The sequence below is a fragment of the Strix uralensis genome, chromosome 15, assembly GCF_047716275.1.
Source record: "Strix uralensis isolate ZFMK-TIS-50842 chromosome 15, bStrUra1, whole genome shotgun sequence".
Lineage (NCBI taxonomy): Eukaryota > Metazoa > Chordata > Aves > Strigiformes > Strigidae > Strix > Strix uralensis.
The window spans coordinates 12678450-12706037 of record NC_133986.1 but is presented as its reverse complement, the minus strand read 5'-3'; the positions used below and the strand labels follow the sequence as shown (position 1 = coordinate 12706037).

Below are 27588 nucleotides of genomic sequence, written 5' to 3'. Positions count from 1 at the left end.
GCAGATGCAGGCAGCCGTGGCAGTACCAGCCATGAAAGCGTGGCCTCGGCAGCTTCAGGAGCCAGAGAGCCGGTTCTCTTCATGAGGGGTATTTAATTTTGACTTTCTGAGAAAGGCTCAAGACCCTGAAAACAGACAAAATAATACAGGACTGTCCTCTGCATAGAGAGTCCCATTGTTCTAAATGTATCCCGTAACAAAACTCAGCTTCTTATTTACTGGCCTGATGTCAGCTTGACTGCAGTGTAGAAGTTAAGGGCCTTTTGGATCGGGTTTTCATAATTAAGTTGTTTATGAAAAGCAGAAGAGGCGCTGAGATTTGTCTGGGCTCCCTGCACTGGGTTGCTTACATACCTGCAGCGAATTGTTTTGAGGGCAAGATTAATGATGGACTGATTGCTTTTCTTGTTAGAAAAAGGCTTCGTTTTGCAGCCAGGTCTCTTGTGTGTCTTTTGCTCAATAGCAGAGAGCGTGTTCCAGCATTTTGGTGGCTCCGACGCTGTGGTGGGAGCGGTGTGGTACCTGCCTGTAGAGGCAGCCGTCGGAGCGGGAGCGGGTTTGGACACAGGGGTTGGAAATACACAAAGCCTTTCCCGGCATCCCGCTTCCATATTAAAAAAAAAAAAAAAAAAATCATGTTTCCTGGCAGCATCTGTCCTTAAACATGAGAAATGAGGTGGTCAAAATATTGCAAAATCGTTCAAGTAAGTGCTGGAAGCAGATTCCTCCCGCGGCTGCGGAAAGAAGCGCTGTGGTTGTAGGCTTTGCACGCTGCTGCCCCGACCACGTCAGCACCCAAAGCTTCCTTTGGGCTTGGAGAGCCCCAAATTTAAGTGCCTTGGGGGTAGGGCAGAATAATGTAAGGACAAGGAAAAAACAAGCGCTATTTATCAAGATCCAACAATATTCCTGAGGAGCAGCAGCAACCTCTCCTATTTTTTTTGGTGAGTGGGGGCCAAGAAGGGGGAGCAAAACACGGTCACGGTGCAGATGGGTTCTGCAGAGCCCAAGGGAGCTCAATGTCAAGGTTTCTACTTGAAGGGCTGCAGCTGCCTTCGCTTCGGGGTGGTTCCTAGGGGGGGTGTGGTGGGTGTCCTGGTCACACCGGTGCTGGTGGTGTCACTGCCGCGGCTTGGAAGCGTCCTCGTGCTCTGAGATGGCTGAAGGAGGAGGGCTGCGGCCCTGGGGCTCTTCCCGTGTTCATTCCTCTGTTTTAGTCTGCCCGTCACATAAGGTTGAAGAAAGAACCAGGCTGCCTGTGCCGCTGTTCACTCTCACTAGGAAAATGCCTAAAAACCACGTTGGGGTTTCCCATAATGACCAAGAGTCAGTTGTTTGGTCCAGCTGCCTTTCACCTCTCGTCTTCATTTTCATTTGACCCGTTGAAACACTGTCCCGGTAACGTTCTGAGCTACGGCCCATTTTACCCCCCGCCCGCCAGCTCCTCGTGTCTCACTAATGGTGCAGAAGCATGGCACGAATCCTTACCCACTGCACGAGCAGCACAAGTAGGACTTGGAACCCCAACGTGTAGCACAGAAATTAAGTCCTGGTTGTGCCCTGCTGAGCATCAGGGCTGGTGGGTTCCTGATGCCACTGCGGTGTCCCCTGAGGACACCCTGCCCGTGGCTGCCCCCCCCTCAAAAGACATAAATCCAGCCTTACTGCTTGGTAAAGCCTCTGAAGGAGATAAATTGGCTGTTGGTAAATTCTTGTAGTGGGAGGATATTTGCACTGTCCTCTGAAGCTCCTCAGGGTGGCCACAGACTCATGGCACTGAGATAAGCACGGTTTTAGCCTGTGTGGCTCTTTCTGCCCTCCCTTTCGGGGACCAGATAAAGCTGAAGACACCCTGATACAGAGCCAGCTCTGTTAGCTTTGGTCGAACCGTAAAAAAAATCACTAAGGTTTATCTGCTGTGGTGACTCGGTGATGCAGTTCAGGCCTGTGTCAGTGGCGTGCGGGGCAGTAGCAGCTGCCTGGCAGGGATGGATTTACTTCATGCACGAGGGACTTGTGCCCAAGAGAAGAGGATTTCCCTACAGCTGCAGGTCAAGCTGGCCAGATGTAATTTAGGAGCTGAATCTGGGGGGAAAAGCATGATTTTGGAGATGGGCTGTGCCCCATTTCAGCAGAGATTCAATGCACATTGCCAGAGCCTGCTTTTGGGTGCCCAAAGCCTCTTTCCACTTCGAGCAGAGGATGGTAGAGGGGAAATACCTTCCCCTTGCTTGCCCTACCCCAGGGAGGTGTCCCTCCACCCCACGCCACAAGCCACTAGTGGGGTCTGGGGGGGAGGAGGGTGAGCAATCCCCCGCCAAAACCTTCCCAAATCTCCTTCCACACCCAAACCAGAGCAGGGAGCCTTGCTCATGGCCTCAAAGTGATGGGGTCAAACTCCCGTCCCCCAGCAAATGGTCTTTAACTTCCAGCAGCAAGACCCCTCCAGCCTCCCTTGGCTCCCCCGTGGCTTTCCTTGGGAAGTGCATCCTCCCCCTGCCCCGAACATCCTTCTCCAGCTTTCCGCTGCGATAGGTGAAGCAAATTACTTCTTGCTGCACCCTGGGGCCAAGTGGGCTCCAGTCCTTGCAGGGAGGTCCCTGTGGGGAGGTGGGGTTTGACCTGTTTTGGGGTGGGAGAGCTCAGGGGGATGCAGGGTGTGAACAGTGCTCCCAGCCACCCCCCTCCCGGAGAAAACGAGCAGAGCCAGGTCCCGTGTCAAAGGCATTTATTGCTGCGGGGACTCACTGCCCTTCACCCTATGGGGATGTGCTGTGGCAAGAGCTGCCCCCCCCCCCCACCCCCCCGGCCCTGCCTGCTCCAAACCGAGGGGATGCAGCACAGACAGGACCCACCACCCACCCCCAGCAGGTGCTCAGGGCTGGGTGAGCTCAGGGTGCCTCTGGCGCACGGTGATGGTGAAGGGCCGCGGCTTCAGCGCCAGCCCGTGGATGCAGTCCATGGTGAGGTGCTCCGCTGGGTTGGCGTGGAAGGAGCACTGCTGGAGGAGAATGGCGGTGAAGAGGAAGAGTTGGAGCTTGGAGAGCTGGTCGCCGATGCAGCGCCGCTGACCAGCTGAGAAGATCATGACGCTGCCGGCCCGGTCACGGTCCAGGCGCTGCTGCGCGTCCAAGAAGCGCGCGGGGTCGAAGCGTTGTGGGTCGGGCCACTTGCTGTGGTCGTGGTTGACCGACCACTGGTTGATGAAGACCACAGTGCCCTTGGGGATGTGGAAGCCCTCGAGCTCCACGTCGTCCGTGGTAGCGTGCGGGATGGTGATGGGCACGAAGCTGCTGTAGCGCAGCGTCTCATAGATAAAGGCCTCCAGGAGGGGCAGGCGGGGCCGGTCCTCGGCCGTGGGCAACCGGGAGCATCCCACCACCCGGTCCAGCTCAGCCTGGAGGTCCCGCTGGAGCCGCGGGTGCTTCAGCAGCAGCAGGAGGACCCACGCGAGCGCTGTGGACGTGGTGTCCTGCCCTGCACCAAAGATGTCGGTCATGGCGCCCTCCACGTCCTCGGGTCCCAGCCCCTCGGGGGGGCCGTCGCCGCGCTCCACGGCAGCAATCATGACATCGCTGACGTCACGGAGGGCGCGTGGGTCGAAGGTGCGGCGGTGCTGCGCCACCTTGGTGCACACGAAGCCGTGCAGCTCCCGGTTGAGAGCTTGGAAATCGCGGAAGACACGGCGCACAGGGTTGGGGAAGCGCAGGAGCCAGGGCAGCACGTCCACCATGCTGCCCGCCCCCACCGTCTGCCCAAAGCGGTCGTTACGGCCCAGCAGCGCCGTGAACTCGCCGTCAGTGTGGCCGTAGCGGCGGCCGAAGCAGAGGGCACAGAGGACATTGGCGTTGGCCACCACCAACAGCGGGGAGGGCTCGAAGTAGGCGCCGCCCCGGCTGCGCTGCAGGAAGAGCCGGACGAGGTCCCCAGCCTCGGCCACCACGTGCCGCTCCACCTCGGCCGCCGTCGAGCGGGCGCGCAGGGCGGCATGGGCCAGGCGCCGGCGAGCCCTCCAGCGGGGCGAGCAGGACCCGAAGGCCACGCTACGCCCTCCAGACACCAACTGGAAGGATGGGAAATCGGGGCGGCCGGCGAAACGGGTGCCCAAGCCCACCAGCGCCCGCCGGATGACCGCCTCGCCGTTGAGCACCACCACCCGCCGGCGGCCCAGCCGCAGCTGGAAGACGGCGCCGTAGCGGCGTGCCAGCTGCCCGAAAGCCAAGTGGGGCAAGCGGCCCAGCTGCAGCACATTGCCCACCAACGGCCAAGCGAAGGGTCCCGGTGGGGTCCGGCTGCCCAAAAGCCCCCCCTTGGTGCCGGGGCGGCAGCAGCGGGTCCCGACCAGCAGCAGGAGGGCACCGAGCAGCAGCAGCGGCGGCAGCAGCAGCAGCAGCCCCGTGGCCGCCCCGTCGGGGCTCCCTGCAGAGCTCATGGCCGTGGCCTCTCTGCCCGGGGGCCGCTGCTCGGAGCCGCTTTATAGCCGCCTCCGAGGGGGACGAGCCTCTCCCCTCCCCCGGAGCAGAGCCCGCCCGGTGCCGCGGGGCGCGGGGGGGGGAAGCGGGCCCGACGGGGCGCACGAAGCCAGCCAGAGCCGCGGTGATGTGGGGGGAATGGGGGCGAGAGAAGAGGGGGGGGCGGGGGGGGGGGGGGGGGTGTTGGAAAAGGGGGGTGTGGTGGGCTTTCTGCCTGGCTGTAAGCTCCGCTGTGGAAATGAGGAGAGATAATCAGCAGCCAAAATTTATTGAGAGTGGGAGGGGATTCGTATAATGACCTATTCCCCCCCAAAAAATAGACGTGCCACCCTCCCCACACCCGCCCGGGGCAGCAGAGCGGGCGATGCTCAGTGTCCTGACTCCCCCCCAAGCTCTTTCCCCTCTTTTCCATTTCCCCACTCAGGGCTGCAGAGGGCCCCTCGGCACTTGCGGTTTTTGAGAGCCTGGCCCCACGCTGCGGCTTTTCGGTGGAATTTGGGCTCCAGGCGGGTTTTTGCGACTCTGGCGCTGGATGTGGACTGATCCTGACCGGCCCTTGGTCCTGAGCGTCGCCTTGTCCTGAGCATCCCCTGGACCCGGGTGTCAGAGGTGAGGCCGCGGGAGCTGGCCGGGATGCGTGGGCGCGTTTCGGGTTGGCTGCGTTACCGGGTGGCCCGAAATCTCTTGATCTCCTTTTGTCCTGGCACCCACCCGTGAAGCAGCCACAGCTGCTGCCAAACAGCTTGATGGAAGTGATCAAAAGAGGGTTCTTTTTACCAGGAGAGGTGGCATTTTCCTCACGCATTCCCCTTGGTGTGCACTGCTCAGCGATGTCCCTCAGGATGGGACCTGTCAATGTCCTGCTGAGCCAAACGGGGAAAAAAAACCCACGGTGCTGTGGGACGTGCCGTGCTGTGCCGTGCTGTGCCTCGCCGGGGCCACGTCGCCGTCCTGCTGAGCGTCTGTCTCCTGCTCCCCCCCTCCAGAGGCTGCTCTGCCTTCAGCAGGGCTGTCCGAGCTGACACGGCCACGCGTCGCAGCCCTCGGGGTACGTAGGATGGAGGAAACGGTGCCCCCCCGAAAGAAAAACCAGCCTTCTGCTGAAAAAAGGGATGTTGGTATTGGTGGGAATAAAAAAAGAGAGAGTAGAGTGTATGTGGTCTGGTAAAACAGCCGCAGCATTTATGCGGCTGACTGGAGGTGGGTTAGACTTGCTGGTCCCAGCTTAACCAGCATAAGCGGGGCTGAAGAGCAGCTCTCCTGGGACTGATGCCAGCAGGGATTCCCAGCTGGTCCCAGCTCTGTGCAGCAAGTCCTGCGGCGGGCGAGCACGGCAGAGCACGTGTGGTTTAGCTGGAGCGTGGCCATGGGGGTATAACGTGTTATTCTGTGCTTGTGTCCCCCGAGGAGCCGTGAAGCTGAAAAGCACAACCCTGCGCTGTTCAGAGGTGGACGGAGGATAAAAAAATGTGTTTGCCCATGCTGAGTGAAGCCGGCGGGAGATGCCCAGGTCGTCTCACGGTAGGAGCCTTTAGATATTTTATTAGGGCATTAGGATTATGTTCCAAGAGGGATTTTTTTGTAATTGCTGTGTTTTCCTGTGAAAATTGGGATTTTGGTCGGTTGTGTGAGAGCTCAGTACTGGGGAACTGACCTTTTCCTGGCGGATCCCAACACAAAATCAAACCTTGGGTGCACACGAGCTGCAGCGCAGCCGTGCAGGGGCGAGGCCTGGGGCCGAGCCCGCCACGAGCTGGGGATGGGGCGAGGAGAGGGGCGTCCCCCTCCTTCCCCCGGCACCTTTGCCGCAGCCTCGAGGTTTACGGCTCAGCTGGGGAGCTCACGTGTGGTTTGACACCCTGGAGCGCTCCAGCCGTCGTCACGGCCGTTGTCTAAACCTCCTTGTGCAGGAATTAAACGTCACATCACGTAAAGTTTCCGTTGGAGTGAGGGAGCCCAGCGCTGGCTGCAAGGGAGAAACCTTCCCAAGGAAAAAATGTCATTTACAGGCGTGCAAAACAATAATGCTTGATTGGATTAAGCTGCAATTTTGGGCTGCTATAGCACGAAACTTTGTTTTCCAGCGTTTAACGTTGCACAAGGTTTGCCTGTAATTCCCCTTGGCATTTCCTTTAATTTAAAACACTGAAGTTAGGAACGTTTGTGCTCTGCCTGGTGCACATGTGTGGGGCTTTGGGGGTGTTTCAGCTCTGGCTCTGGGGAAGGTCGAGGTGTCCTGTTGTTGCAAAGGCTCCACCTGAAAGATACCGGTCACGGCAAAATCCTGTTTGCTTGGGCGAAGGAAAATTAATTCTGGATGAATAGGGTGAAATGGGAAATTTTCTCGGCCATTTCCAGCACTGGTCACCCCAAAAACTAGTGTCTTGGGGTTGTTTGTTGCTCCCACCCGGCTCTTCGGCGTCGTCTCCTAAAGCAGCTTGTGCGGGCCAGCGGCGAGGCCGGGCTCAGCGGGGCGAGCAGCCCGAGGGCTCCATGTGCTGCCGAGCTGGGACGCGGAGCTGCAGCTTCCAAAGCAACCTGCGGTGCTGGGCCAGAGAGGGAAAATATCAAAATAAATAGGGAAATAAAAATAAAATTTAAAATTATAAAGTAGGAATATATAGAAATATTAAATATTTAAAATAGACAATTATGATTATAAAAATGATAATGATAATAATAATCATCATATCTATAGTTATATAGAGTGATACCATAACCATTTTCAGACTAACTCCGTTACCCAATGATCAGTTTAGCCCACACCATCTCTCCCTAAACAGCCTTTTTCAGGGCAATTCAGCAGTTAGGGTTTTTTTTTTAAGTTTTGCTTTTTTTGCTTAATTTTCCTAAAAAAAAAGGAAAAAAAGTTGGTCCCCTGGTCCAAACGCTGGTGCTCGGCCAGGGTGGGTGCGAGCGGCGGAGGTTTTGCCTCAGGGGGGGTCTCAGGGGAGCAGCACCAGCGTTGGAGGGTTTGGGGCTCGGCAGGCTCAAGCCGATGTGATGGGCTGAAATGGGACCTGCCCTTCGCCCCCCGCCCCCCCCGGGGGTCCTGACCTGCGTCCCGGACCCGGGAGGGGGATGCAGCATCACGGGGCACGTTGAAAAGAAGTTTAAAAGGAAAATAAAATATCCCGCACCACGAGAAAATGGGGAATTGCTCCTTAATGCAACTGTGGTGGGTTTGGCTCCTGAGTCCCTGTTTTTGGGTTATTCCTCTTTTTTGTGGGGGCAGAGGCAGGCGGGGAAGGAGCTGGGAGCTCCCAGGGCCGGGAGGCTCAGCGCAGCCACAGGAAAGCTCTGCCCAGCAGGGTCAAAACACTCTGAAATGTCAGATAAAGCAATCGGGGTTCAAAACTCTGGGGTTTGGTGAGTGTCCGGTCTTTGCAACATTGGAAATATAGAATTAAACTATTGAAGTTAAGCTATTGATCATTAATTAAGCTATTAATAATTAATCATGATATTAATAATGAAGTAAGCTATTTGAAAAGGAAGAGTCTCCCGCAGAGGTGGTTTCTTTTCCCCGTTTGGGGTTTAGGGGGTGGAGAGCAGCTTGGGACACACGTTGGGCTGCTCAGGGTTAAATTAAAATGCTGTCCCGGGGAGGAAAGGGAGGAAAAAGGGATTTGGGGGCTCATCCAACTCAGTGTTTCCCACTTTGTTTGAAAAACTTTTATTTTGCTACATATTTATGTGTTTATATATATGTATTTATATATGTAGGTAGAGAAATCATTGTGCAGAAGAGCAGGAGTCTGAATAGATCTTTTTCTCCTCACTTTTACATCCACAGTTTAGCTGCTTAACCTGGGCCAGACCCCCCTTAAGTGCCCGATGCTGGTGAGACAAATCCCACCACCGGCCTCAGCGTTAGACACAACTGTGTGCGTTTCCTGTTAATTTAATAACCCACTGGTGGACTTTTTGGTGTCCTCCCAAGACAAGGGGATGCTGAAGGGCACTTGGTGCTGTTACTTTTGCAGCAGCAAAACCCTGTCCCTCTTCCTCCTGCCCTCAGTGCCCCGCCTGCAAATGAATGCATCAGTATTTTCATAAACATCATTTTCATAAACATATTTTTTCATAACCACAGAAAACAGGCGCTGCCTGATGTATGAAAAGCCGGAGTCGATGCCGGCTGAGGTCAGACTTTGCAGATTCCCACTGCCAGCAGTGAGCTTTGGATCGAGGACAAGATAAATAGAAAAATGAATATAGGAGACGGTTGGGAAATCAAAGAAGGAAAAAAAGCCCCAAACACCAAACTGAACCAAGCCCCCTTGGGCTTATGGGGCCACCTACGAACCCTGACCAGGAAAGTGAATGCACACAAATGAAATGCCTAAAACAATACAGTGTCAGATGGGAGGAGAGGGTTTCTTCTTTAAATTAAAAACACATTTGGAAGAATAAATCTGTTGTAACATCTCATTTCCTCCCCTTGATTGGCTTACATGTTATCTGGTCCGATTTTAAACTGCTCCAGAGGGGATTTTTCATCCTGCGTGGTTATAAAGAGCCCACCGGTGTCTGAGCAAAACATAAAATAATAGGAAAATTACCCCTGATTTGGCAGGCGGAGCCTCTCCTCGGTGGCCCCGCAGGAGCTGGGTTTGCAGAGCGTCTCTGGCTGGCTTGTGGGGGCCCTGGGCACAGCTCCTCGCCGGGTGCATCCAGCTATTGCCTCAAGTACCCTTCAATGGGGATTATTTTTCTCAGGGTGGGGTGAACCAAAACCAGAAGAATTGGCTTTAACTGCTTTTTTTGAGGGTCTCGTCTCCCTTCCTCACTGAGCTGTTGCTGGTCTCATTTTTGGTTATTTGGAGCTGAGCGTTCTCTTTCTGCTGTCCTCCCTGCTGGACGCTGAAGCTGCTGGGCAGCTCACGCCTCCATGCCTGTGCTTCCTGCAATGGTTCTCAAATTTATTTAAAAATAAATGGCGTATTGCTTGGTAGTAATCATCTTGCTAAGGGGGTTTCTCAGCCTGGCTGTAAAAAGTGCAAGGGGAGGCTTTTGCTATTCCTGAAGCGGCCGAAATTTCACCCAAAGTGGGTATATAGAAAGCAGAAGTTGTGGGCACGCAGAAGAGCATCGCACAGGAACCCAGAGCAGCAGCCTCAACTTATTTTAAGCCCCGGCCTTTACCAAGACTCCCCTGCGATGTCTCTGCTCCTGCCCCGTTGCCCCTGCGAGAGGGTGGATTTGTCTGGTTCTTCCTTCTGCTTCTAGAGGTTTATTCCTACGCGGTGTTGGCTGCTGCTGCGTCAAGCCAAAGCGGTGTCTCAAATCTGGCTGAGGGTTGTGCTGGGGACTTACAGGCTTGCTTAGAGCTTCTTGGAGGTGTCTTTTGGGGTCTTCTCGAAGTTCAGTCCTCGGGAGCTGCCGCTCGTGAGAGCACATGGGGGAAGAGCTGAATGGTCACAGGCTCGCAGGAGGTGAGCTCTCGAGGCAGCTGGTGTGGGCCAAGCAAAGGGAAGTAGTTCTTCATGCAGCAGATAGTTACACCGTGGAGGTCATTGTTCTATGCAAATTGTGCAAACTCAGTCGAAAGGGCTGTAAGTGAGCTTGCTGCGCAGCTACGGCATTGCCTGCACTGCGTTCAGAGCTGCCTAGGGCTTTAAATTTGTGGCGTTAGCCCATTGTACACGGTTTCACAGCAAATTGGGGTGGAGAACATCGCATTTTCAAAGAGCAACTCGCCAGCAGCGCAGCTGGCTGGAAGGTGGGGAGACCTGGATTTCAGAGGTGCTGGAAAAGCTGCTGGCAGGGGGGGAGCTCACTTGGGATCTGCCCTGCTCTAGAGCCAGAGCAGAGGGAGACGCGTTGCTGGGTCTGGGAATTGTTACTGTGGGTTTCTGCTGCCGGGCGTTCAGCCTCAAAACCAGCCCGAGGTGGGGTGGGGTGGACACATGATGCTGAAGACATCCCATGGACCCGCAGCTGCAGGTGAGGGATCCACCATTACCCTCCATCCAATTAATTTTGAGGATGTTTTTTGCTGCGTTAGTAGCACGAATGCAGAATTCTGGTGGCTAAAGCTGCAAACCTGCCTGTGCTGGACGTGGGGAGACCCGAAACACCCTGGTTTATGCAGCGGGGCCTTCGGTGTGATGCAGAGGCATCAGGATGCACGTGGCTCTGCGAGTGCTTGTGCCCCACAGGAGGAGGCAGAAACCTTTCAACTCTTACAGGCTGGTGGAGATAACAGGAGATATATAAATGGCAACAGCTGGATTTACAGGCAGGAAGGTTAAGCCTCGGTATTACTTGACTCTCGCCCTCATCTCTAGCAGGAATTGAAGTTTTTTTGGGTTGTGGTGAGACAAGGGCTCTGTCTGGAAGGAAAAACAGGTCTTGGGAAGAGCTGGAAGCTTAGTCCTGGCCCTGAGAGGGCTGTGCTAACGGAGCAACTGGGCAAAGGCTGGAGACAGCTCATCCCTTGGATCCAGACTTTTACAAACTGGCTGGGCTCGGGCTCTGGAAATGGTGTTGAAATAGTCCTGAAAGGGTCTGCACGTCTCCTGCAAGGCTGGGTGCACCAGCCCTCGCCTCCAGCAGCCAAAGCCTTCCAAGGGAATTCATTTGCTTCTCTATCACTTAGTAATCCAGTCCTAAAAGTCCTGCTCAAAGAAGATGATGCCAGCGCACCCAGGGATGCCACGCACAGGCTGACAGCCTTTCTTTTCCTGTAATTAAAAGCTATTCAAGGGGTGTTTGCGTGCTGGTGGAGAGAGGGCGAGTGTCCTGCCAGCAAGAAGGGGGCCGAAACGAGCAAGTCCCCTCTGGCACGTAATGGGGAAATAATCACCGCTCTGCCTCAACTGGCTGTTGTTTCTGGGCGAGCAGGAGGCAGGGCAGCGCGGGCGGCTTGGCCAGGGACCAGCTCCCCCCGCCGCTGTCTCGCCCCTGGGAGGGAGAAGAGATTAATCCACCGTCGCTGTGGATTAATGCTGACAGGAGGGCTGGCCCGTGACAAGATAGATGACAGGGTTACAGGCAATGCGTGAGAAGCCAGCCCCTCTCGAGCCAGCCCGGTTTTCCTTGCGTGACTGCCTTCCTCCGTTCTTCCAGCCAGCTCCCACCTTGGGAAAGGCGCCTTTAACTCGTTCCTGCCCACTGATGGATGGGGAGTGCGCACGAGGCCGGAGGAGATGTGGGGCAGGAGAGGAAACCTGGGACCAGGGTCAGAAGTAGAATACAAACGCCCCAAACCTGTTTTGTTCTGGGGGCAGCTTCGTTTGCTCGTTAGCCTTGCCAGACACCCAACCTCCATGGACCTCCAGAGTCCTTCAGCACCCAGAGCATCCCCAAGCCTCTTGCCCAGTCTCCGATAAATTCACACACTTGCATTCCTGGCAGTGGTTGTGTACTCAGGTTTTTATTGCAGCTGCAGATACAAACTGCTCTCACTTTGCGTAGTGCAGCCACTGGGAAGCCCCGGAGCTCCCAGGCTTCACTGTCAGGGTCCCCAAGGTTGGCCTTTCTCACAGAGTGCGGTCTCACACTGGCAGCTCCGAGATTCCCATGAGGCAGGTCATCCTCTCCCCATGACCACCTTCTCCTCCCCTTGACCACCTTCTGCTCCCTGTGACCATTTTCTGCTCTCCATGACCACCTACTGTTCCTTCTGACCACCTTCAGCTCCCTGTGGCCACCTTCTGCTCCCCATGACCATTTTCTGTTCCCCGTGGTCACCTTCTGCTGCCCACAACCACCTACTGTTCCTTGTGACTGCCTTCTGAACCCTCTCAGGTGCCACGCAGGTGCTCTGGGCTGTGTTGTGGTTCCTGTGCTTTTCCCTCTATTTCATACCCTCAAGCATCTAAACCTGTTACTTCAGGAAGTCACGGAGCAAAGTGTACATAAACTTGACTCTTACTATGCTTTCTGTCCCAAGAGTGGTTTACCTGAGTATTAAGAATATTAATTTCACTTTTCTGTCCAAGGCATAACGCAGGATGTGACCCCCACAGCCTGGATGTGATGGTCTCGAGGGAGAGAAGTGCTGGAGCTCATTAACCCCGACCAGCCGGGCTCAGAGATTCACTTTCTTTTCAGAGTTTTTACTCTTGCAAAGCCTTTCCCTGGCAGGTCGTGGTGGGGATATGCACACAGTTGTACTTTTCTCTTTTTTCAGCAGATTTAGATGTTTTTAAAATATGTGATGGACCATCAGTGATTAAAGGATCATATTTTATACAAAATATGGGCAAAGAAAGAAGTACAGTCAGGTCGTCTTACAAACATGCTTCTGCTAAAGAAAAATAAAATTCCTCAGGATAAATTTAAGCAGCACCAGAATACAACTAGTTCAATAAAAATGTATGATTTTAAGTGGAATCTGAAGTCTTGCAGTTTATTTCCTGAAAAGGTGTGAAGATACACCACCTCTGATTTCTCCCCCTCGCCCCCCCCGCCCCAAATCCATTCAACACCTTCCAGGGAACCAAAACACCAAATCGCCATCATTTGCTGCACAGGGAGAATAAAACCATTCCCCATGTTTTCAGACTGGTGATGAAATCTTTGGCTTCACTGTTAACTTCTGGTAAGATGTTCCAAATGTTCTGGATGTAACTGTAAGCTGCAGCGTTCCCTCTGTTTTACTTTTCTTCTTCATTCTTTTGAAGAAGAAGTTATTAAAACCTCCTTTGTGTCTTGTATTTAATGACTGGATGAACAAATATTGAGTGCTCTGAAGTTTGTTTAAAGCCCCAGATCATGCCTGGGTTACGCAGATATTTTCTGCCTTTCCTGGAAGAGGGCACAGCCCACTTGAGCCAGACAGAGTGAAGAACGACGTAACTCTACGGCACAGAGAAACCAATTTATATTTTAAAGTTTCTCCTGAAACTCTGGGAGGGAAACAGCAGGTGGTACATGGTTGTTGCAGTCACAGCAGGAGTCGACAATTTGTCCTTTCAGTTCTTTACACCATCAAGAGCGAGGTCTGGGTCAGGACGGACAGAGCATTTCAGCAGCACAAACACACACGGATCTTACGGGGAAAACTCCACAGGCAGGAGGGGTGCACGCTCCCGGCCAAGCTCCGCAGCGCTGTTACCAGCTCAAGTGCAGGTCTGTGTGGTTTAATTAACTCAAGTTATGTGGTGAAAATAACCAAGTGTTACCTCAGACTTCAGACACTTCCACCTTTGGTTGCTTTCTCCTCCCTGGCCAGAGCGACCACGGGTTGTACGGGGTCACTGTGTGAGGCTGGGGCTGCAGCCCCGGGTCTCGGTGGGGAAACTGAGGCACCGGCGTATGGAACTGAGATAAGATAAACCACACGCACAAATCTGGTGGGTTTTGGTCTAGGTTGTGACCCTCAGCAAAGATTCCTGCCCATAATTAAAACCACATCCCGGGAAGCGCTGCTGGCACACGGTGGGTTTGTGTATTTGCAGAGGGGGAACTGGAGCCACCCAGCAGCACTTCGCACGTGCCCCACCACGGCTGCATCTGGAAAAACTTAGCGTTTGCTCCTGAAGCCAGGTGGTTGGGAAAACTTCACTGGCCACACACCCTGAGAGCCAGGCGGGCAGCTACCCGCCCGCAGCCAGACACGGGGAGCCACGAGGTGGGGCTGTTCTCCTCTACAGAGAACACGGGAGTGTTTCCTAACGTGTCCTTCCACCCGCCAGCCTCGCCTCGCTCCCTCGGCCTCCGCGCTTCGCAGTGGTACGACGAGGGGATTTGGTGTGCGAGGTGCAAGTTGAGCAGCCAACGGCAGCGCCAACCCTCCTGGAAATTCTAGCTCCCAGACCAGCGCAGCTCTCGAGGGAAACGTGGAAACAAAACGCTGCAGGCTCTGTGTCCATTTAATTAATGGAACCGCTCCCCATCATGCTCTAATAAGGGCGTTCAGAGCAACGCAGGTATTTCTGTGCACATTTCAGCGCGGTTGGAATTCCCTCCTCACCTCTAGACACGGGTTCAAATGTAGCAAAGCGTGGCTGATGAACACCAGCCAGACGATCGCACCCACCCCCCCACACAAACACTTTAAAAGTGAGTGTGATTTCTAATCATATTCCACTGCCTTGAGAGGAACTTCTGGGGAAACACTGAGAGAAGTATTTCAAGGAAAGAGCAGGAAAAATGTTTACTAAAGGAATATTAATTATACCTCCTTGAGGTTAAAGCAGTGTTGACAATAAACTTATTTAATTAGTGTTTCAGAGCACTGTGTCATAAGCAGCTTAAGCCCTCTATGGAAATACTTGCATGGGCAGCTGCTCCAGGGACGTCCTAAGATGACTTGAGAAAGATCTTTCGAAAAAGGTTCTTGTGTTTAAAAGAAACAAAACAAACCCCCCAAATCCACCCCCAGCTCAGAGCCTAAGCTGCATACGAACACCTATTTCCTAGTTTCTTCACCGTTGCTCTCCCAATCAAAGTTACAAACCCTTCAGCTAAGAGAAGCACTTGCAGGCTATTAGAAAAATCGGTTTCCATGCCGAGCACTACATGAACAGAGAGGACTTCAGATGTCAGTTTTAGTTGTTCAAAGACCCAAGTAGACTTTGAAAAGGAGAAAAAGAAATTTCTATTAGATTGTACGTTAATGCTGTATAATTCTAAGATACAAACAGCAGAGAACTATGATACAGGCATGGCACAACCCCTCTCCATGAAGGACACTGAAGGGAAGCAACAGAGCAGAAAATAAACATGACATTTTAAATTTCAGTGCCGCCAAATGCAATAAACTAAACTGTTCTGAAGCACCATTTATACCTAAATACCACGATATGTGTGTGTTTACAAAGAGGGGCTTAAAAACCAACCCAACGCTCCCCACAGGGTTGGTGGGAATGACACCAAAGCTGGAAGCTGCTGCTTTCAAACCTTCATGTGAAATAACCCATCGCGTTTGTAAAAGTTCGGAGAAGCGCTCAGAAGCACAATTCAAGCAGCAGGTGTTGCTCTCCTGGCCAGGAGCACTCCGCATCCCCCACTCCTGACCCTCAAAGCCACCGAGCAGAGGGACTGCACAGGGGGAAGCGCTGCTTTTAGCCTTCAGGCCCTCGTGGAATATTTAAGCACATTAAAAGTTCGTCTTTAGACTGTTTAAACCCCATCTGCAATTTGAAATGAGGTTTTCGTGTTCTATTTTACATGGGAGGCAGCTGGAAAAGCGTGGCACACGGCTACATGAGAGGGAGGGCAGAGGGGTGCACCCCCTCAACTGCCTTCCCCAGGCTCCAGCCCAGCCGCTTCCTGACCTGCTCCCTTCCCCCAGTTCTCTACGTCACCTCATCTCATCTCGTGCTTCTTCCTGCAGCCCCTCTGCCCAGCGAGGCCCCCGGCCCCCTCCTCCCATTTGTCCGACCTGTTTTTCCTCCCTTTGCTTGCTCCTACTCCTCAGCCGCTTTTCCCAGCCCCTCCTGGGCTTCTCTTGGTCAAGAATTCTGAAAGAAATCCCCCTCCAGTCCCCACTGGCCCAGTGGTTTTCCCCTCATGCACCTGAACCAAGGCATCAACTTTAGGTCTGGACACTCAAAACCAGAACTTCTGGGACATCTGGACTTTTCTGACTCAGACAGCAGCAGTCACAGGCCCTTGTGCCACCTCCACCTACTGCGAGTAGCAAGCGTGTGCCAAGCTCCTGTCATGAAAAAACTGAACACCTCAGCTCCTTCACTGATGAGTTCAACCCCAATTTAATCCCCTAGTTAACATTTTTATACAAGTTTTGGCTCCCAAAGTGCAGCTGCAGGCACTGGTGGCAGCAAGGGCCTGTTGTACACACCTGAACGAGCAGTGGCTTGGTGGCCACGCCGAGTTTAAGAACCAAAGGATTCAGCTACAAAGGAGCCAGCAGACAGCTTGCCCTCATCAGATGGAGATGTCAATACAGCACAAGTATTTAAAAGTACCTGAAAAAATGTAGCCTACACCTGCTAGCCTGTAAGAGAGAGTTGGATCCCACTGTATGTATTCTTCACTATTTGCCCCAGACAAAATGTGCCAGAGAAAAAGGAGGAAAATATTTTTTGCTGCCAACCACCACTATATTATTCTCTTTGAGTTTAGAGTAGTTCACAATAGCATTATTATATTAAAATACTGCATAATATAGAACTTTTTTAACCTCAAAAACTCTTAACAGACATCTACAGGGCACTGAGAGCACAGATGCACCACACACCTCAAATCAAGATGATGCATTCTGTTAGCAACAGGAGAAAAAAAATGATCCAGGCTGAGACTCATTGAAGATTTAGGCATCTTCTTCCTACCTGCAGATGAAAAAATGCCTCAGTCTGAATTAACACCTGGCTGAATCCCAGAAACCTGTAATGCCGCCAACATTTTCATGGTTCTTTTTATTAAAAGCAGATTTCCACAGAGAATTAATGAAATACAAAAAATGTAATTTAAATGTAAATTAACAGTTCCCAAAAACCAGCATGTTGCAGCATCCAAAACAAAATTAGCATAAAGAATATGGATTGATCATCAATCCCAGCAATATCCTCAAATTCTTATTGTGGAATACCATTCTGTTTTATTTTATAATTAAAGCAATCCATTAAGTATTTAACTCACCACTTTTCTTATTTGACAAACCCATCAGTGCTACATCAAATTCACTGAGTTATGAACTATGGCCACATGCTCCCAGATTCTACTGCGCTGTGTCCAGCGGTAGAACCCAGCTGGAGCAACAGCCCTGAGGAAAATACAAAGGCTGTGGTCCCCCAAAAACGTTCTCAAGACACCACGTTAACCTAAGACGTGACCAAAGCCTAAAGGGCAGCTCTCTTCCCAGCAACACCCCCAGATGTACCTTGGAGTGTATTCACCTGAGGGACTCGAACGCTGAAATAACAGATTCCTCTGCCAGCATCCCAACAGCAGCTGCGCCGGGAAAGCATCTGTAAGGTGCCACAAAAAAAGGAGCCTTTTACCGACAGCTATCTTGGGGTACGCGGGAAATGAAATGGAGTCCTCAGTCCTTAGCATCTCCCACTCCGTCAGCATTAATAGCAAACATTGCTTCAGCCTCAGGAAGGCAAGGAGAGTCATAGATTTTACATATTCTGGTTTCACCTCGGCCTTTCCGCAGATACAGTCTAAGAGGGAGAAGGAAACACAACAGGTAAGGGCATATAGCCTGTTTTCAGTAAATCATTATCATAATCATTAAAACATGATGTTAGCATGTGGATACAGCATGCTGCCGAGCTGCAAGAACTTCTGAAAAGGTTGTGTTCGTTTTTCTGCAGATCAGCGCGTGCTCAGAATGGCACCTAACTGTTAAGAAGCTGGACTTGCCATTGCCAGACCATGTAGAAACCCAGAATTTAGAGGTACTTAGCTAGTTTCACAATATCCTCCAAAGCAAGGCTACCAGAATACCAGTCCGCGCTCTCACCTCGTGGTGGAAGCATGCGCTATGATGTTTCCCCCAATAGGTTTTTTGGGATCTGCAGCAAACATGGCTGCTCCATCTACTTGTGCTACCACTTGGTTAGTGATCACAACTGCCACACCAAACTGCAAGGAGAAAAGCAACAAGTCAAAATCAATTTATTGTCCACGATCTGAACAAAGGAAAAAGGAAAAAAAAAAAGCGACACACACGCACTTCTGCTGCCCATAACCACTGTACCATGCCTCACAAAACAAAATGGAAGCAGACACTGAGTGGGCAGAAAGGCATTTGTACAGAATTGCTGAGCTTTACAAGAGAAAGAAAAGGAATCACCCATCCTTAAACAAAGCCCATAGTTCACCTCATCGGCAAGTCGAAGCAGCATACGCAGGAACCTGGCCAGGTGCATCTGTCTCGCCGAGAGCTCTCCTCGTCCCGAGTAATCTGTCCGATAAAGGGCCGTGGCACTGTCCACTATCAGCAGCGCGTATCTGGGAGGAGAAGCACAAGGGTCTCACCAACATTTCCAGGCACCAATAAGCCTCCGCTGGAGCGTGCCAGTGCCCAGCAAACTGAGACTGCACACAGATGTGGATGTAAGCTCCCCCAACCTGCCAGTTAACAAAATTATGATTTTTAACAACACGGACTTGATCTGTAATGTTCAGATTACTAACTACGAAATAAAACCCAGTAAAGCCAAAGAAAGTTGCTGCACGATTAAAAAATTAGATTTATAGTACTCTTAGAAACTAGCCCAGAATTTCACTTTTGACACCACAGACATTCTGCGGCCAGGCTCCTACACACCTCACACCACCACCTCCTTCCCTCTGCAGGGGCTGTAAATCCTAGTTTCAAACTAAAACTGTCTGCACAGGTTCCTCCGGTGCTTGGCAAGCCCTGAAGCAACACTCCATTTCTGAAAGCAATTATAAACTGATCTTTAGAACTGCTCCTCGGGCTGGCACTTGCTCTTTGTGAAGTAACATCAGTTGCCACCATCCAAGCCAGTCGCTGCCGTCCAACATTCCAGCAGCGAGAGGATTAACTGATGCTCAGGGCTGCTACGCCGAGATTCACACTCGGATATGCCAAAGCATAAACCAATTCAAGAGCAACAAAACCTGACCCAATGGAGCTAAGCGCTGAAGAAAGCCAGTCTATTACAAAAAAGGTAACAGTTACATCATCTATACTTCTCCTTCACTTGCTCATCACCCACAGGCAGCTTTCTGACATGGTTCTGTGCCAGCACAACAATCCCCCTGTCTTGATCGGCCCCATTACCGTGACTCAGCCATCATAGCAGAGGCCTGATACAGGAGCTGGGTCTGGTGATCTGTGTTAAAGCCTCGAGCGTATGCCACGTTATCCAGGACATCACTGCCAGACAAGCCGTACCTGGAGAAATCATTGAAAAAAAAAAAAAAAATAAAATTAAGCAACAGCTTCATCAACAGGAGTTACCTAGCAGGTTTACCTAAAGACTAGAATAAAACCTCACATTCCTGGGAGAGTCTCAGAGATAAAAACAGACAGCAAAAAACACATCACAGCTTGGTGATGAAAAGAGAACAGAATGACTGGAAACCATTTTTAAAGAATATTTCCCTGCCTAGGAACAACTTTAAAGTAGAACACCAGACATCTCCCTCAAAATAAAAGCACGGGCAAGGAAAGCCACCATTCTGGAAGAGAATACTCTGAAAGCAGTATATTGCTAATAAAAATCAGTGATAAACAGCCTTCTGCCTGCAATACCTCTGTCAGTGCTTTACTACCAGAATAACTGACAGTTCCATTCAACCTCTTGCACTTAAATTATTTATATGGCACCTTGAGAAATGCCTTAGAATTTGGAGAACCAGCTGTTTATCCTCCTTGGATCTGAAATGAAGCAATATTTTTTCCAATGAGAGAGAACATACATAATTTGTTCTCATTTTTCATTTCACACGACAGCATATTTCACTACATTCCAGACTCTCTGAAGCCAAAGGGATCTCTGTGGATCAGCTGGTCCGACCCCACTGCAGTGGGCTACTCAGCTGCATTCTGCATCCTTAAAACTCCTCCCCTGTCTCCATCAGGTACGACACACGTCACAGCCCTTCCCAAAGTGCTGGCCTACTTTTCTGTTCAAGCTGACACAATTTCAGCAATTGTTAAGCACTGCCAGATAAAGAAATAATTCAACCCACGTTCACTAAAACTGCTTATATACTTTGACGTTTAACTGAAACAACGATCACAGAGAATTAAGCCCCATAGAAGCAGTTTTAATTTTGAGAAAGTCTAAAGAATTGCAAGAGCAGAAGTAGCAACTTGTTCTAACATACAGAACCAGTATTTCAGGCTTTTAATCTCTGTGAAGACAGCAGAATTTTTATTTGGGTAAAAAAGTTTTACTTTCCAGCTGGTATAAAAGACATGTCAGAACATTCTGAGATAGAGGCAGGAGATGAGAAAACAGCTTTTCAACTGGTCAGTGGATGCTCTCATATCTCCTAACAAAAATTTTCCAGCTTCTATTGCAATAACATTTTTACAAAAGAATCTCTGTTTCAAGATAATGCTATTGGCAGAATTTAAGAAAAACCTTGAATGTATTTCACGAACAGTAAAACTGCATTTGAAGGAGACACTAGTAAGAAGTGAAGACATCATATTCCAGGGGACAAGGATGTTAGCTGCTGTCACAACTAAGTAAAACTAGAAACTGTTTATAAAATACAGCTAATAAAGTGGTTTAACATGCAGAAAGGCTTTTGTTTGGTTGTTTTTTTAGGGGCAGTTCTTACTGCAAGTCCCACGAATTTAAGCAGACGGGCTGATTTACAAAATCAGCCTTACTAAGTTGTCCCATGAGTAAATGTATTCCTTCCCTCACTTCTAGACCCAAGTCCATACCTTTCTGCCACTGCAAGAAGCCGTTCTGGACGGAAGGTCCCTTCTGTGTCAATATACATGGCTTTTCCTTCACCACCACCTCGGTCAATGGGAAGCTAAAGGAAAAGCAAATGAACAAACATGAAATAAAATATCAACAAATAATCCAGTTATTGCCTCATGCCCTCAACATGCCAATAACAAACCAAGCTGTCATGATTAAAGTCACATTTATCTGGGAAAAATGAGAGGAAAGATTCCGGTGTTCAACCTCTGATACCGACATTAAGAGGACAGGTGCTTAATTTTGAGCTAGTAAGTTTAGGTGCATAAGGCTGTTAACTCAATGATCAGATGAAGCCCAAAGCCTCTAATATTTTATGAAATAGCAACCTCTAGAAAGTAATAAACACTATTAAACTAAGATTACAAAAAAAGGGTTCCTCCAAACTGATCTACTGTGTGACAGCAAGAGCCAGCTGAAGGCTTTTGTAAAAGTAGAGAGAAGTAAGCTTAGGATATGTTAGGGAAAAAAAGCAGCTAGTCAAAGAAAGTCATCGAACCCAACAGTTTCTTCTCTCTTTTCAACACTCTTGATGATGAGGAAGGTTCTCTGCAATCTACAATACCTGAAGAGAGATCAAACACTTCTCTGCATTTAAGACCTAGAACTATGCTACGAGGCTAATATGTGTTAATTTTTGTTGTCAGAACACTGAGGAGAAAAAAAAAAAAAGCTACAAACCATGTCAAATACAGGCAAAAAACAGGACAAACTTAATTGCCGCTAAAGCAATCCTAGTAGGCAGAGTAAGCACGAAACAAAAGATCCTAGAAAGCTGCAAGGACAGCCAAGGGTGCTCCAGATACTCGTGTTCTTTGCAGCTGTTTATATGCATCACATTTGTATTGGCTGAGAAAAGTGCACAAATTAGCAAATATCCAAAAGCTGTGTTGTCTGAATACTTGTTTTTAATAAAGTGAACTACTCACTTGACAGGTTACTGCCAGGGTATGACACAACTGTGTTTTTCCCGTACGAAACTCCCCAAACAACTCTGTTATGGACCCTGTTTCTATTCCTCCTGAAGGGAAAATAATAATAATAATAATGAAAAGATAATTTTAAAAAGGACACAGACTTCAACCAAAGACCATGCATAAAGTATTACATTCACAGAGACTCAGTTAAGCACTCACTTTGGTTAAAAGTTTCAAAACCCTAATTGGAAAACCTGGTTTTCCTACTGAGGGTTGCTCGTGTTGCAGATAAGAAGGTTAGGTAAGTGTATTTTTGAAGATGCTGAAAAGCTGAAATGACTTCTTTTGATTTTTTGATCGCAAGTAGGAATGGGGAGAAGACAATGGCAAATAGGGCATAGACTAGAATAAACTAGAAACATCCAAAATGAACAGCTCTGGGTATTGCATATGACTAAAAGGTTTTAAAGCTATTTCTACAGCTTTTAAAAGAAAATTAATTGTGATACAAGAGAGCAGTACTTGAGGAGATTTTTCATTCAACCAGAACTTATGTGTCTTATGTGTTTTTGTCCAAGGATCATGCTCAGAGGAAGAAAAAGCAGTTAATGAAGGGTGATCAATAAAGAGAAATAAAATTATTACCTTGAAGAAGTTTATCAAGTTCTTTGGACCCAGTGGTGATCTGGATGATCTCTGACCTCCGCTGGTGGAATTCCGTTGCTGTGGTGAAACCCATTGGAACCAGTTTAGCTGCTTCAGCCTAAAGAAAACCAAACTAAGCAGTGGAAGAGTGTTCATCCCATTCACTTACCCCCTCTAGTAATTAATTCTGTAATTTTCTATTTTGTGAAATGGAGAAGCACTTATATAATTCGATGCACACATTTTATTTTATAGACTATATATTAGCTGGTATCTCTGAAAAGAACTGAAATTGTGATCAAAGAAAAAACTTCAACATCCATTTTGCGTATTTTATCGAAATCCTTCCCCCCGCCCTTTGCCTTCTCCCCTTTCAGTTCAGTTCAGTCCCTGTGAACCTTGAAATACTTGGGATGCACATACAGCCTGTTAGGAATGCTGTCTTCCTAACAGTGAATAAATACGCAAAAGAAGAAAAGTATTGCAGTTAAATGCTGGCTAGGTCAGATTTCAATAAATGAACCAGTTTGGCAGAAATTCCACATTCTGGACTAGAAGATGCTGTGAGGTTCCAGCTCAGGCTTCACTCTCAGTCCCCAAGAGCAAAGCCCAGGTCTCCCAGCAAATACCTGTCCGGGGTAAGAGGTAACACACTCAGGAACAACCTGACAGAAGAGCTGTACCGGGTCAGTCCGTCGCTACAACGCAGCATCCTCTGCCTTGACAACTGCCCACAGCGACCCTACAAACACGGCACTCAGCCCTTTTAAATCCATTTATGCTACAGATGGCCACTGTGCCTTGGAGTTCCATAACTTAATTACAACCTGTATGAAAAAGTACTTTCTTTGCTTTAGGCTTATCATAAGCCTTATCATGAGAAATACTGAGCTAGAAATAACAGTCACCTCAGGCACACATTCCATACCTTCCACGATTTTTAGAGACCTTTCTAATAGTCCCTCCCTCACTTCCTGAAGCTCGTCCTAGTGGTTTTTGTCTCTTCTTGTCAAAAGTCATGTCATACCTCTAACCATCTTCACTACCCTTCATGGTATATCATTAACAGAGACCTTTCAAAAGCACCAGAACATTTGAAGCCAGTAGAAATAAAACTTCTTGAATACCTTGGGTTAAAGCTTTTCCTTACACCCTTACCAAGATTTTGTCAGCTTTGGCTTCGCTGATGCCTTTAATATTTAGTAGCTCCTTCTTTGGTGCATAAGCAACAGCCTCAACTGTGTGAAATCCAGCTTCTTCCAATTTCTTCACGTCATTTGCATTTATACCGCATTGCTGAAACGGAGGGGAGAAAAAAGGACACGCTAAGACGCAAATACCTTTATCTAACTTCCACTGAATACCTTCAACTGGCTTCAGCAGATCTGGATCAAACTGTTATTCCACATCAGCACACTGAGTGTTACCTCCCTATTCACTTAAACACAAAGAACCATAAAAAATGAAATCCTTCTAGCAGTGTAGTGTTTGCATAAGTATTGACTGTATAGGTGGCACAGAACAGGCAGAAAATATCATTCTCTGTTTGGTTTAATAGATGCTGGAGGTGACCAGTACATGTCAAGAGAGGGTATGCCACAAGGGAACATAATATAAAACAAAACTGTTAACATGCTGGGTTTTCTGTTTTGGGTTTTTCTGACAGAACACAAGAATTTAGCAACACAATTTTCAGGTACAACTTGTGTTTAAGGAAAAGGACTGGCAGATTGCTTGAAAACGTCCTCTAGAGCCAACTCTTACCTACCTCTAACCTGGATATGAGCTGTGGTCCAAAGCTCTCTTCCTCTGCTGACGTATCTGCATTTGCTTCCAGCTGCACCTGCATGGCCATTGCACCTGGGGCTCCGCACAGCCCACTAGAAGAAAACCAAATAACTCTGTGAGGCAATGTACACCATTCAAACAAAATATACGTGCAAAGTGTTTCAAAATATATTAAGAGATCATCCAAAGTAGCATGCGATGGTTCTCTCCCTTCTCACATCTCTTAGCTCGTGGTGTGCAAGTGCTGTGAGAAGTTATCTTTTGTGTGCTTTCCTATGTAGTGTTCAACGTTAAAAGCAAAAAACCCCTAACAACTCTCGTGATACCTGGTAAGGAATAAGAGGCTTAACAGAGAGCTCCGCAGTATTTAGGGGCATCATATAACTAAATTAATTTGCTATTAGCAGTATCTCACTTTAGAAAAAAGTTATGTGGTCACATCAGAAGATGTATTACTGGAAACAGGCGCTTGATGTTCCAGCCGGGCCGTGCCGAGGCTGCCCTCACAACCACCCCGTGCAAGCCTGAAAGGGACTTCAGAGTCCCCCCGCGGCCCCCTCCCGAACGCTGAGCAGCGGAGCGGGATGGGAGGCGTGAGTGGCCGCGGGAAACCGAAGGAAATCAGGAAATTCCCACTCCCGAGGGTTCTTTTCCCGGGGGCTCAGCAGGAGCCGGGCACGGACAGCACTGCCAGCGCTCCCAGAGCCCTGCAGTAACAGGGCCGCGATCAGGCGCGGCGGTGCCGGTGCCAGAGGGAGCCCGGGGGGCCCAGCCCCCCCCGCGGCCCAACGCCCCGAGCAGGCCGCGGCTCACCCGCAACCTCCCAACTGCCGCCCGCAGCTCGCGCCGCGCTTTTTCCTACACCGGGTACTCTCACCTTGCCTAATTTTTTTTTTTTTTTTTTAAATTTTCCCTCACAAACCTCCCTCCGGCAGCGCTCCCCCGCCCCGTCCCTGACCGGGCCTGTTCGGAAGAGCCCGCCACCACGTCACGTGACGCGCGCACGCGCCGAAACCCCACCCCTCGGCGGAAGGTCGGAGGCGCCTTAAAGGGGCCGCTCCCCTCTCCCCGCGCGAGAGCGCGCCTGTGCGGTGGAAGCGCAGCTGCGTGAAATGAGACCGCGGTGAGCGGCAGCGAGGAAGATCCGCTCGTAAAGATCAAGCATAGAGCCCCACGGGGGGACAAGGCCACCCTTTTTCTCCTTTATTTTTTTTTTTAAGATAAACACCAACCTGTGACTCTGCTCATTCAGATGAAGCTGACCCCAAAGCACGAGTACATTCTGAGCAGTAAATGCCCCTGTGCTTATGCCAGTACCCGAGAAGGAGAGGCTGGAGGTGCAGCCAGGCCTGCAGCAGAGGTCAGAGCCCCAGGGTGGATGCCCTTTCCCTCGCGGCCTTTGTCCAAATTAAGTCTCAATCTAACGAATTTGAGGAAAGCCGTTTGCCTCGAAGCCTTGTCGAGCAAGAGCAGGAGCCTCTGATTCTCAGCATCTGCCAGTAAAGTTTTCCATTCGCTTTTAAAAATGAAGAAATTTGGGGGTAACCGTGGGGGACGAGCCCAGCTGGCATTAAAGGCCAGACCAGCGAGGCACAGGGCCGGGGGGAGAAGGATGTTTTGCCCTCACAAGACTTTTCAGGGGTAAGAAGCAGTGGCTGCATTATTTCCCCTGCCTTTCTATAAAAATAAATTAGCTACAGAAAAGGCTCGGTTGAGCAGTGAAAGCCCTTCCCATATAGAAAAGCATCTGTTAAAACACCAAAAACGTTTTATATGTAGTGCCTGCACTGATGGGATAGCAGTGGGGGGAGCCAGGAGCAGGGAGAGCCCAGGGACACCCCTCCGGGTGTAGGAAATGTTTCTGCAGGGCTTTACCCCCCCAGTCACCCTTGGAAGCAAAATACTGGGTGAGATGGACTTTTGTGTGGCAAGCAAGGGGAACGCTAAGTGGGAAAATCTGCATTTCACCAGCGCTTTTGATTTCTTCAGCTGACCACGACTGACAAGGAATTCTTCCTGCCCCCAGCTTTACCGGTTCCAAGCGTTAGGACAAAACATAGCAGCACCACGTTATCACAGGCGCTGACAAGAAACTATTCTGACACTAAACAAAGCATCATAATTAAAATAGCTGGGGGCCAGGCCTGTTAGAAATATCTGCAGAGTCTTTATGCTTTTCATTAAAATGTTTATTAAACCCGTTTTAGTGCTGGCAAGCTCTCAGGAGTGTCATGCAAAGATAAAGGTTTTAAAGGGGTATCAGCCTAGCATTAAATATGTGAGAATGAACTTGTGTACAAGTAAGCTGTTAAATATAACTAAATCTTCCATATCTAGCAGTTAATTTGAATTTACCTGCTATATCTTCAGTGGCATATCTTGTATAAATATCCTATTTAGAAATTATTTTCCACTCTGAAGTCTTTTTTCCCCCATAGCTCTTGGAAACACGGGGATACCAAACACATTGGTGTTAGCAGCTTCCATTGCTGCAACTGAAGTAGCACTAGAGCTGTAAGGAGAGAAATTATGAGGTATTTTGCAGAGTTCAGGTTTGGAAACATTAAGTGATTTTAACAGTGTGAAGCAACGATGCCCTTTAACAAACCTGGTTTGCAAATGGTGGATGCTCCGGCCTCGGAGAGCTGCAGCAAACAAGCTGATTCAATACCAGAACCAGTTCCTGAGCCAGCAAACACCTCCCCTGGCGCTAGACTGTCCTTTCATCTTTCTCTAAATGGCAAAACTGATCACTCACTCATTTTACTTCTGGACGTTCCTCACAGCATTGCTGTATGTTTACATGGATAGGTTCTCCACTAGCGTTTCTTATCTTCTGCCCAGATTTTGGCATGTTTCCCGTGAAGACTAAGTCTGGGCACATGAAGCAGAGTATTACTAATACTGCACAATAATTTGCATTCTCATTATTTAACCTTTTGCCCATGAGCTAAAGATTTTAATATGCATTTAAGACAACAAAACAGAGATCACAAGAGGCTGTGCATTTATATATACAGAGATCAGTCTTAAGTTCACAATACTGAAAGGCCATAGAAGATTCCTTTCCCATACTAGAACTTGGATGTGGTTGACATTCTTTTGGAATTCACACTTATGCTGGGGCATAAACGCTCATGGATGATCTCCAAATTTACAAGAACAAGTGCTTTAAATTAAATGCAATAAAACAATGTGCACTATTACTGATATTCATAAATTAGTCATTAAAGAAAGCCATAGTCAAAACAACATTCCAACTGTATTAGTATGAAAACACAAGGGTGCACCTTCTTTCACAGCTGGTATTATATTACCAAATACGAAATAAGAATCATCATCTATAGATTTTATTTTTTCCTAGTAAAGTAAATTAATTCTTAAACATAATTAATTTCTTCTCCCTTACCTTTCCCCCCATCC

At 49.4% G+C, this 27588-nt stretch overlaps 1 protein-coding gene, 1 long non-coding RNA gene and 1 pseudogene across 3 annotated transcripts; 1 reads left to right on the top strand and 2 right to left on the bottom strand.

Annotated features, from left to right (window-relative positions):
* Positions 1 to 2825: 2825 nt before the first annotated feature.
* On the bottom strand, positions 2826 to 4432 carry LOC141950411 (cytochrome P450 1B1 pseudogene; annotated as a pseudogene).
* Positions 4433 to 4753: 321 nt separating this feature from the next.
* On the top strand, positions 4754 to 12815 carry LOC141950342 (uncharacterized). Its single transcript, XR_012631001.1, has 3 exons — positions 4754 to 5081; positions 5880 to 5993; positions 12422 to 12815. It is a non-coding gene; the product is annotated as an uncharacterized LOC141950342 (long non-coding RNA).
* Positions 12816 to 16789: 3974 nt separating this feature from the next.
* On the bottom strand, positions 16790 to 25661 carry RAD51 (RAD51 recombinase). Of its 2 annotated transcripts, none has more exons than XM_074884454.1 (10): positions 25088 to 25661; positions 24146 to 24257; positions 23536 to 23673; positions 22378 to 22495; positions 21745 to 21836; positions 20773 to 20867; positions 19150 to 19263; positions 18221 to 18350; positions 17860 to 17981; positions 16790 to 17557 (listed from the first exon to the last, which is right to left on the bottom strand). In XM_074884454.1, exons 2-10 carry the CDS (start codon positions 24230 to 24232, stop codon positions 17434 to 17436), a joined length of 1020 nt encoding a protein of 339 aa, XP_074740555.1. In that variant the 5' UTR covers positions 24233 to 24257; positions 25088 to 25661; the 3' UTR covers positions 16790 to 17433. The 2 variants fall into 2 exon arrangements, with proteins under 2 accessions (XP_074740555.1, XP_074740556.1); XM_074884455.1 differs by lacking the exon at positions 25088 to 25661 and adding an exon at positions 25043 to 25069.
* Between the last annotated feature and the right edge of the window lie 1927 nt (positions 25662 to 27588).

Excerpts from the sequence above, each read along its gene's own strand:
- RAD51 (XM_074884454.1), bottom strand. The coding sequence starts at position 24,232 with ATGGCCATGCAGGTGCAGCTGGAAGCAAATGCAGATACGTCAGCAGAG. Across the intron at positions 18,351-19,149 it reads GCTATGATGGCTGAGTCACG|ATACGCGCTGCTGATAGTGG; the intron begins GTAATGGGGCCG and ends TTCTCCTCCCAG. Across the intron at positions 17,982-18,220 it reads TGCTTCGACTTGCCGATGAG|TTTGGTGTGGCAGTTGTGAT; the intron begins GTGAACTATGGG and ends TTCTCCTTGCAG.